The following is an 11194-nucleotide window of genomic DNA, read 5'->3' as shown; positions in this document are numbered from 1 at the left end:
ATACAATCTGCACGTTTAAAAACTTGACAATTCTGACTTAATTACAAATTGACAGTGATAATCAGCAATTGAGTAGCAAAATATATTACACCCTATATAGTCCTAAATAGTTTATATCTTTGTAGCTTATTCTTAAGACTTTATCCAGTTGCATTTGTAACCAGCAATAATTTTCATACATCCAACATATAGTCAACTGTAGATTCTTTATAATGGATCAGCAGCAAGAATTAATACTTCTAAAACATTATTTACAAAACATGATTAAGAGTTTTATTCATGCAGCTAAAGTGCTATCAATTGTGCAATAGCAAAAAAAAATTAAGTACACGATATAAGAACATAAGAAATAGGAGCAGAAGTAGGCCAATCGGCCCCTCGAGCCTGCTCCGCCATTCAATAAGATCATGGCTGATCTGATCCTAATCTGATATAGTAGGTACATATTTAAACTATTGTTCATTTGGATTGAAATCGTGCAAAAAAAAAATCATGCAATGCTATTTTGTTAAAATTGCCTAATTTGTACTACTGAATAATTCAAACTTTTTTCAAGCAAAAAACAACTTTGAATTAATGAGAGCAGACTGTGCGCCTACATTAGCACAATCCCTATCCGTTGCTGTTAGATGTGACAAATTGTTGTGTACTTGGCAACTGAGTTAGAAATGAATTGATAGCTTCAGTTCAGCATCCAGAAACCAAAAGGATGCATCTTTCAATTGAGCAAGAGGCACTTACAAACCGAAAACATGGCTGGGGTAAATGGAATTCTATTTTCCTGACCTAAAATGTCAAGTTGTCACAAAAATACAAGATTCAAATTTAAACAGGGATTCAGCCTACAAGGTAAAAGACTGTAAATAATTGATGTAGAAGACAGGGAAGGAGTGACGGGGTGGTGGGGGTGGGGGGGGGGGGGTGGGGGAGGGAGTAGAATAGTTTGATTTTAAAGTATTCCATCTGCGTTAATCTTCCCCTCCGAAAGGTGGAAGATGCACTATTGTATACAAATAATGTATGAACACCCTATAAGTGAAGGATTCACATCACTGAATACAGAGGCAATATTATACCTGGCATTGCTAGGATGGTAATGTGTAGCATGAAAGCGTTTTAATTCTTCCCACGTAAGTTTGGGTATATGTAATGGGTCACCACCAGATATTACTGAGTAGGTATGGTCCGGTAGAAGCTTGTTCTGTAGGTGCTGAGCGTATAGGTTCTCATTGTTTGCCTGAAACAACAAACAGATACAGCTACTTTTGTTAGATACAGCTATCTTCTGCACTGAAAAAATCCACACAACCAATGAAAGTTTGACCACAGTTGATAACTAAAGCATTTTATTGGTGCATGGTCCCTGGTGTAATTACATTTACTATTAGAAAATTGCTTAAATAGCCAACAAATCCCCAATCACAAGCAAGAACGAGACTAAGGATTCAAACCTGCGCTCCAACACTATACCTGTATCCTTTACTTGAAAAGTTGAATATTTTGAAGTGCACTGCAGGGATCACTGCATATTTTTAAAATCATTTAAAGGCTACTTGTGCTTATGTAAAAATCTGAACAGCTAAAGATGCATTTTCCTATTTAACAGCATATACGTAATTAGCTAACTTGCTAAACTATAGTTTACATAGGCCCAAAAAGTTTGCTTTTCATAATGTATAACAATCGATAGAACATCTATGGGTTTTAAGACAATCAAGTAACTCAAATGAACTCCAAATTGAATCCCACAAGAAACAGGTGCACATATTTTGAGACTATGGGCTCGATTTTAGGAGGGAGGAGGGTTAGCAGCAGGGGGGTCGACTGGGCAACGCGCCCAGTGAATTCAGGGTGCTCCCCACGCAATCACAGCCTAATTGAAGGCACTTACCTTGGCTTCCAGGTTTCACGCTGGAAAGCTGCGTAGCAGGCGGACTGCGCAGCCTCATCGTAGGCTGTCAGCTGGAGGAGTCCTATTTAAAGGGGCAGACCTCCACTGACTCATGCTGCAAAGGAGCCAAAATTACAGCATGGAGCAGCCCAAGGGGAAGGCTGCTCCCAGGTTTAATGATGCCTCACTCCAGGTCCTACTGGATGGGGTGAGGAGGAGGAGGACAGAGATCTTCTCCCCAGCGGACGGGAGGAAGTGGCCTACCTCTGCCACCAAGAAGGCCTGGCTCGAGGTGGCAGAGGAGGTCACCAGCACCACCAACATATCACGCACCTGCATACAGTGCAGGAGGCGCTTCAATCACCTAAGTAGGTCAGCCGAAGTGAGTACACTTATTAATTCCCCTACACTCCGTCTGCCACATCATCGCCCCCACCCCACTTCTCCTTCTGCACTGCCAACACTACTCTATCACATCACTCCTCACACCCACTTAAAGCTCATCTTCATCTTACCTACACTTACTCACCTCGCCAGTACTCATCCCACCACTACCACTCAACCCAATCCTCATGGCTCTATTTCATACTCACCCTCTCATGCATCTCTTTCACAGTCAGCCTCACCTAACCTGCTACTACCTGTGCTGCAGCCATAGGGTATGTATCACATATGTGTAGTAGGAAGCGTAAGACAAACTTGTCGTGAGCATGAAGTGGATGCACAAGAGTGCTTGAGGGTTTGTCACAGTTTTTAAACTTATATTTGATTTCTGATCAACTCACATTACATATTACATTGTCACCACTACTGCCATGTCTTTGCAAATCTTGTCCGGTTTGTGCAATGATGCCCATTCCTGAGGATCACCATGAAGACCCACAACTGATGGCACCCATTGTGTCACTGCAGAGTGGGTGTAGGTGTATTTGCAGGGCTCTTTTATGCAGACGACTGAGAGATGTCGGCAATGTCCCCAGTGGCACCCTGGAAGGATGCGGAGGAGAAATTGTTGAGGGCAGTGGTGACTTTGACAGCGACAGGTAAGAAGATGGTGCTCAGGCCAGCAGGGAGCAGCTCGGCATGAAGGAGGCTGCAGATGTCCACGACTACATGTCGAGTGACTCTGAGCCTCCGTGAGCACTGTTGCTCAGAGAGGTCCAGGAAGCTGAGCCTCAGTCTGTAGACCCTGTGGCGAGGGTAGTGCCTTCTGCGATGCATCTCTCTCTGCGGTTGCCCTCCCTCCTGCTGTGCAGGTGGACGTGTCACAGCACTGTGTTGTGGAGCTCCACATGTCACAGGTGGACGGCGAGGCTGGTGATGCTGTTCGTCATCCGAGGAGGTCATAACTGCAGCTACGGCGGCCCCCATCCAGAAGATGTATATTTGAGGGGGTCCGCAAGGTAGGTAAATGTGTCTGCACACCGAGGTTGAGGTTGTAAGTTGGTGAATTTTGTTAGGAGGAGGGTGGTGGAGGCCAAATTTTGTCCAAAGTGACAGAGTGGCCTCCTGCAATGAGTGAGGGTCTCCCCCCCCCACAACCTGTCAAATGGAACTTTGCAGCTGCCACAGGCTGGTGGCTGCAACACATCCATTTCAACTGGGAGTGTTTCCCCCAGTACGGGAAACACGCTCAGTTGAGATGAAAATCCCACCCCTCCTAAAATATCCTACAAATCAGGTCTGCTAACGACCTGAACTATCACATTAATTGCCTTAAGTGGGATCCCGCCGGAGTCCCGCATGCAGGGGCTGCGCGCGCATCTAAGCGCGTCACTGGGGAACCCAGAAGTGGGCGGGTTGGAGCCGGGCTCCGGATCCGCCCCGGGAATCCCCGATTTTCAGAGTCCCCCCGCCACGAACCTGCCGGCTCGGATGTCCAAAAATCGAGCCCTATAGTTCAAAGCTTTAGTTTTATAGCATGCAACAGTATTCACTTCTCTATAAAATTATTTCCTGCATCACATGACCACAAACATACATAAAAAAGTGTTGAGTCAAATTACATCTTATGCAAAAACACTTACAAATACACCCTTCATTTCATTGAACACGACTCCTTTGAAGACAAGTGGCGAACACGGATCATGAGGGGTTTCGTGTTCCAGCCTCCAGCCTTCTTGCCTATGACAGAAGACGAGGTAAAATGCAACATTGCAGTGCAAAATATCGCTGTATACATACAATATGCACACGTAAAAATTGATTATCTTACCAGAAGTCCAATTCCCTTAGGCATGGAAAGAAGACAGCATCCAGGTAAACAGAGAGAAGATTCTGAAAATCCTTAGAATTTTGGGTGGAAAATGGATACATTGTGTAGTCACTAGCTACAAGAGGATCAAAAGAAATATCCACATCAACTGTTAGTTTTCTTTGATGCTGCTAAATCATCTACATCAACAACATTGCTCTCACACAATGTGCTAGCAGATTTTAAGACAACCCTGTCACAGGAATTTGCTTACTCAGTAAATGTGATGTGGGATATTTTGGTAAAAAAGCAAATAATTCTACTTTGAATGGGGGAAGGCTGAGTGATGTGGAAGAGCTGGAGGATTTGGGAGTTGAGGTTGACAAGACATTAAAAGCAGCACTTCCAAGTGGATAAGGCAAAAGAAAAGTTAACGGAATACTGCATTTTACTGCAGGAGGTATAGAGTATAAAGGTCCAGGTGTAATGGTGAACTTGTATAAAATCTTAATATGACCATAGTTGGACTACTTTATGCGGTTTTGAGCTGCACACTATATGAAGGACATTGAGTTAATAGAAAAGCCACAACGGTGATTCACTACATGATACGAGGAATTACAACTACGAAGGAAGAATTTAAAAATGGTGGCTGTTCTCATTAGAAGAGAGGAGATTACAGGGTGATTTCATAGAGGTGTTTAAAATGAACAACAGAGTAGATAGGAACAGACTGTTTCCAGTAGTTGAAGGAGCTAAATGAGGGGACCAAGATAGAAGATTAAATGTAAGAGATTTAGGACAGAGAGGAAAACATTTTTTTGGAAAAAAAAGAGGTTGTGGAATGCACTCCCAGAGTTAATGATTAAAGCAGAGGCCATGTCATAATTTAATAGGTTAGATAAGATAGTTGAAGGAAAGGGGGATAAAGGGATATGGAAACAGGGCATGTACATGGTATTAGGACCACTGCTCGTAAGGAGGACAAACACCAACATGGAATGGTTGGGATGAACAGCCTGTTTCCATGTTGTAATTTCTATGTATTTTCTATTAAAATGTAAAACTATAATCTTGCCTTTACAAACTAAACAAAAAAAACAGAAAACAGACCACTGGCCAGTTGAACACAAAGTCACAAAAATTATTCAGTCAAATTTGTTCAATGGACTAATAACAATCAAGCTAGCAAACTCTCTCTCTACAGCCCCCCACCCCCCATTTGCTACATGTCCACATACAATTTCACAATTCATCAGTACTGACCTGTGAAGGCATTCATGAAGGTGGAGAGTGATCGGTTCAACATTTTGAAGAAGGGATCTCTACATTGGTACTTCTCAGAGCCACATAGTACCACGTGTTCCAGAATATGAGGAACACCAGTACTGTTGAGTGGTGTAGTACGAAACTGCACACTGAAACAAAAGAATACACACAATACTACAGTACCTCAATGTCAGCTAATTATGTGATAATACCACTGCTAAAAACCAATTCAGGGTTTTGTAGTGTAGGAATTTACTCTCACTAAAAGCCTCATTTTAATCTGTCTCACCCATTTACCATCATATTCCTCAGTATGAATTACATCAATCTAAATATTCACAGATTAGCAAAAGTCAAACAGCCAATGAGAACCTCCATCTTCTACATCACACACACACCTTTCCAATAGCTAAATCAATTATAAAAATTCTGCCCATGTAGGATTCTACAGAGAATATCAGACATTTGTTTCACATTTCTATTTTCAAATACTGATCTGTTTAGAGTTGATATAAAAAATCAAGAGCACCAGAAAAAAGTTATTAATAAATAAGAGTATACAAATAATCACGCATACTAAATGTGCCATTACTATAAATGATAAATAATAAAAACACCTGAAGAGATTGTTTGGATCATCCCTTGCTATATGCAAGTACTGAGCCCCTGTATTATCATGGTTAAGTTTAACTGCTGTCAGGAAGAGATCAGGAACAGCTGTCACCTGTGGGAAGGAAAGAATAGTTACAATAAAAATACAGCAATTTTGAGTTTTAGTATATTTTCAGTCCTTTTGAAGCTAAATTGCAAAAACAGCACCCAAATGTGAAGTTAGTGAGGTAGAGAAGTAAAATAATCTGCAGAGCAAAGCCCTGCCATGCTCTATTGTCACTGCCCTCCAGACACAACTGTCCAAGAATTTAATTCAATAATCTCAAAATGCATCCTGGAGTTTATTAACTTTGTTGACAATATTCTTACATTGACTGGATATTTTCAATGGAAGATTGATAAATATCACGCAAGTTATTTTGTTTTGCCAACGGACACCCACCCATCCTATGTATATACTTCCATGCGCAAGTATGCATTATTTTATATGTTCAGCTGCCACTTCTTAACTCACCAACTTAATTTGCAAAGATCCCGCTGAATACCTTCTACATTACTCTTCTAGCTACATGCTTGCTCTCATCAGTCAATTTAACATTATAATATTAGTAGTAGCAACTCCGATAGCACAAACAGCAGATAAACCAGAACAGATTCCACCAGGCCTCAAAAAAAAAATCTTGCCTATTCATTAAGATCTTCTACTTTCTGTTTCCAGAACAAATTCACTCATGTCACTTTGCCATTAATTCGGCGACTTTGTTCCCTTTAAAGCTCTCCAATGTGAAACCTTAACAGAAGTCTTACGAAAAACGAGCAGATTACACTCACTGATTTTCCCGTAACTATTTATGGTGGAAGAAAAGATGGAGAAAAGGAATCCATTATGTAATCCCATGTCACACCTCTTGGAATGTCCCAATGCACTTCACTTGAATTACTTTGAAGCGTGGTCACTGTTGCAATGCAAGGAAAGTCCTACAAAAAGCAATAAACTGAATGACCAGTTAATTTTTTATTGATGTAGGTTGAGGACAGAATGTTGGCCAGAACACCAGGAGAACTCCCTGCTCTTCCTTGCATAGTACCATGTGATCTTTAGTGTCCACCTGAACCAACAGGACGGGGCTTCTTATCTAAACGATGTTACTTCAGACAATGCAACATTTCCTCAATACTACATATGCTCAAATTCTGGAATGGGGTTTGAACCCATCGCTTTCTTAATCAGACTATATAACAGCAGAGTGTCAAGTCGAGTCAGAAGATTGTGGGTTCAATTCCCATTCTAGGACTTGACCCCATTATCTAGGCTAACATTTCACTTAGTGCAGAACTGAGGGAATGCTGCATTGACAGAGGTGCCGTCAATCGGATGAGACATTAAACCAAGTGCCTGTTTAAGTGGACCTAACAGATCCGTTGGCATTTTTTTTTGAAGAAGAAGAGCAGGGAGTTCTCCCAGTCTCTCGCCCAACATTTATCCCTCAACCAACACCATCAAAGCCGATTTAACTGGTCATTCGTTTTATTGCTGAATGAAGAACCTTGCTCTGCATAAATTGACTGCCACGTGTGGTGTCTACAAAAGCAATAGTGATTACACTTCAAAGTAATTCATTGGCTGTGACGTGCTTTGGGTTATCCTGAGGATATGAAAGGCACTATATAAATACAAGTCTGTTTCTTTTAAGTAGAGCAGAACTTCATAAATGTTCCAAATAAAATATTTGTTCTCAGGCTATATGCAACCAGAAGTTTTAAAACATACACAATAGTAAAAATGATGTAGAGATACCAATGTCGATGTCTTTTAGGATTATACCATACCATAGAAACAGTTCCACTGTTAAAAGAGTGAATAAAAATGGTTAGCAAGTTAGCAAATTACCTGGTTTACAGTGAACCCATGAATTTTCTCCCCAACTGTGTAGTGTATGGCTCTCTCTCTTGCAGAACTGCTGTTCCATCGCCATGAACAGTGACTCACAGATCTGTTAAGAAAAAGATTGTTGGGATGACTGTAAGAGCACTGTAAAGGAGAGATCTTTATCAGAGTTGTTCAAAATGCATGCTTAGAAAAGAGTAAAATGAAGCACAAAATTTTAGGTGCTTTTCTAAATTAAAGTCTGCAGGCGGCACAGTTCTTTTGAACAGTCAGGTTGGGATGACATTTGGCGAGCAGAGCCGGTCCTGTGCAGTGCACTAAAGTACATTACAATAACCATAGCAGAGACTGTCTAGCACCACTGATCTAACGGGCTGGTGTTCCACACATCTAGTGTAAAGGCCTGTTAGGGTGAGCAGCAGCCATGGACACATAAAGCTTGTTCTGAAGAAGCGGCACCAACATTCTCAGTGCAGAACCCGCTCCAGTTGGGTGACTTCAGTCTGACAGCACTGACTTTCCCAGCCTAGAGCACAGGGTAGTCCAGTCTCTGCCCCAACAAAGCCAGAGCCCAGGCTGAGCTGTACCCTGGGGCCAGGCTGTATCCATGGATCCAGAGCCCGGGCTGAGCTGTACCCTGGGGCCAGGCTGTACTCATGGACCCAGAGCCCGGGCTGAGCTGTACCCTGGGGCCAGGCTGTACTCATGGTCCCAGAGCCTGGGCTGAGTTGTACCCTGGGGCCAGGCTGTACCCATGGACCCAGAGCCTGGGCTGAGCTGTACCCTGGGGCCAGGCTGTACCCATGGACCCAGAGCCTGGGCTGAGTTGTACCCTGGGGCCAGGCTGTACCCATGGACCCAGAGCCTGGGCTGAGTTGTACCCTGGGGCCAGGCTGTACACATGGACCCAGAGCCCGGGTCGATCTGTACCCCGGGGCCAGGCTGTACCCATGGACCCAGAGCCTGGGCTGAGCTGTACCCTGGGGCCAGGCTGTACACATGGACCCAGAGCCCGGGCTGAGCTGTACCCCGGGGCCAGGCTGTACTCATGGACCCAGAGCCCGGGTCGATCTGTACCCCGGGGCCAGGCTGTACCCATGGACCCAGAGCCCGGGTCGATCTGTACCCTGGGGCCAGGCTGTACCCATGGACCCAGAGCCTGGGTCGATCTGTACCCTGGGGCCAGGCTGTACCCATGGACCCAGAGCCTGGGCTGAGCTGTACCCTGGGGCCAGGCTGTATCCATGGACCCAGAGCCCGGGTCGATCTGTACCCCGGGGCCAGGCTGTACCCATGGACCCAGAGCCTGGGTCGATCTGTACCCTGGGGCCAGGCTGTACACATGGACCCAGAGCCTGGGCTGAGCTGTACCCTGGGGCCAGGCTGTACACATGGACCCAGAGCCCGGGTCGATCTGTACCCTGGGGCCAGGCTGTATCCATGGACCCAGAGCCCAGGCTGAGCTGTACCCTTGGGCCAGGCTGTACTCATGGACCCAGAGCCCGGGTCGATCTGTACCCCGGGGCCAGGCTGTACTCATGGACCCAGAGCCTGGGCTGAGCTGTACCCTGGGGCCAGGCTGTATCCATGGACCCAGAGCCCAGGCTGAGCTGTACCCCGGGGCCAGGCTGTACTCATGGACCCAGAGCCCGGGTCGATCTGTACCCCGGGGCCAGGCTGTACCCATGGACCCAGAGCCCGGGTCGATCTGTACCCTGGGGCCAGGCTGTACACATGGACCCAGAGCCTGGGCTGAGCTGTACCCTGGGGCCAGGCTGTATCCATGGACCCAGAGCCCGGGCTGAGCTGTACCCTGGGGCCAGGCTGTACACATGGACCCAGAGCCTGGGCTGAGCTGTACCCTGGGGCCAGGCTGTACACATGGACCCAGAGCCCGGGTCGATCTGTACCCCGGGGCCAGGCTGTACACATGGACCCAGAGCCCGGGTCGATCTGTACCCCGGGGCCAGGCTGTACCCATGGACCCAGAGCCCGGGTTGATCTGTACCCTGGGGCCAGGCTGTATCCATGGACCCAGAGCCCGGGCTGAGCTGTACCCTGGGGCCAGGCTGTACTCATGGACCCAGAGCCCGGGTCGATCTGTACCCCGGGGCCAGGCTGTACTCATGGACCCAGAGCCCGGGCTGAGCTGTACCCTGGGGCCAGGCTGTACACATGGACCCAGAGCCCGGGTCGATCTGTACCCCGGGGCCAGGCTGTACTCATGGACCCAGAGCCCGGGCTGAGCTGTACCCTGGGGCCAGGCTGTACACATGGACCCAGAGCCCGGGCTGAGCTGTACCCTGGGGCCAGGCTGTACACATGGACCCAGAGCCCGGGTCGATCTGTACCCTGGGGCCAGGCTGTATCCATGGACCCAGAGCCCGGGCTGAGCTGTACCCTGGGGCCAGGCTGTACCCATGGACCCAGAGCCCGGGTCGATCTGTACCCCGGGGCCAGGCTGTACCCATGGACCCAGAGCCCGGGTCGATCTGTACCCTGGGGCCAGGCTGTACTCATGGACCCAGAGCCCGGGTCGATCTGTACCCCGGGGCCAGGCTGTACCCATGGACCCAGAGCCCGGGTCGATCTGTACCCCGGGGCCAGGCTGTACTCATGGACCCAGAGCCCGGGTCGATCTGTACCCTGGGGCCAGGCTGTATCCATGGACCCAGAGCCCGGGCTGAGCTGTACCCTGGGGCCAGGCTGTACACATGGACCCAGAGCCCGGGCCGAGCCACTGATACCGATCCAGTGCAGGCTCTGGTCCCACGGTTCCGGCTGATCAGAGCCGGGAGCCCGGATCAGTTCCACGTGCCGGCTGACAGCAGGGCGAGGGCGGCACCGTCACCGTCACCGTCACCGTCACCTCCCCGGCACTCACCTCCCGCTCCTCAGCCGCTTCAGCAGGGCCCGGAGAGGGGCGGCCCGCAGCACCATCCTCCCGCTCCCGCTCCCGCCTGTCCCCGGCGCCGTGTCCGGGCTCGGGGTCTCGAACCGTCTCTCTAACTCCGCCCACTCCCTGCCCTGCGCACTCGCCAGCATCCCGCGCCCTCATTGGTCCCAGCCGTCGGACAACCGAGGTGGGGATTGGCCGCCATTTTCCCCGCCCCATGGAGGGGGACGCGTGACGTCGTCAAGGGGCGGGGTTTGCGCGCGCGCGCGGAGTCACAGTGTGTCGCGCGGAGTGAGCGCGCGCGGAGTCACAATGTGTCGCGCGGAGCGAGCGCGCGCGGAGTCACAGTGTGTCGCGCGGAGCGAGCGCGCGCGGAGTCACAGTGTGTCGCGCGGAGCGAGCGCGCGCGGAGTCACAGTGTGTCGCGGCGGAGGGAGCGCGCGC

At 48.1% G+C, this 11194-nt stretch overlaps 1 protein-coding gene across 2 annotated transcripts; it reads right to left on the bottom strand.

Annotated features, from left to right (window-relative positions):
• Positions 1-996: 996 nt before the first annotated feature.
• pitrm1 (pitrilysin metallopeptidase 1) lies at positions 997-10961 on the bottom strand. 2 transcript variants are annotated; one of them, XM_067999151.1, is made up of 7 exons: positions 10739-10961; positions 7858-7960; positions 5972-6078; positions 5352-5503; positions 4107-4221; positions 3919-4015; positions 997-1237 (listed from the first exon to the last, which is right to left on the bottom strand). In XM_067999151.1, the coding sequence occupies exons 1-7, from the start codon at positions 10897-10899 to the stop codon at positions 1001-1003; spliced, it is 972 nt and encodes a 323-aa protein (XP_067855252.1). In that variant the 5' UTR covers positions 10900-10961; the 3' UTR covers positions 997-1000. The 2 variants fall into 2 exon arrangements, with proteins under 2 accessions (XP_067855252.1, XP_067855259.1); XM_067999158.1 differs by lacking the exon at positions 3919-4015 and having other exon boundaries at positions 1080-1237.
• Between the last annotated feature and the right edge of the window lie 233 nt (positions 10962-11194).

Source organism: Heptranchias perlo, chromosome 2 (assembly GCF_035084215.1).
Source record: "Heptranchias perlo isolate sHepPer1 chromosome 2, sHepPer1.hap1, whole genome shotgun sequence".
NCBI classification, from domain to species: domain Eukaryota; kingdom Metazoa; phylum Chordata; class Chondrichthyes; order Hexanchiformes; family Hexanchidae; genus Heptranchias; species Heptranchias perlo.
This window is presented reverse-complemented; position numbering and strand designations above follow the sequence as displayed.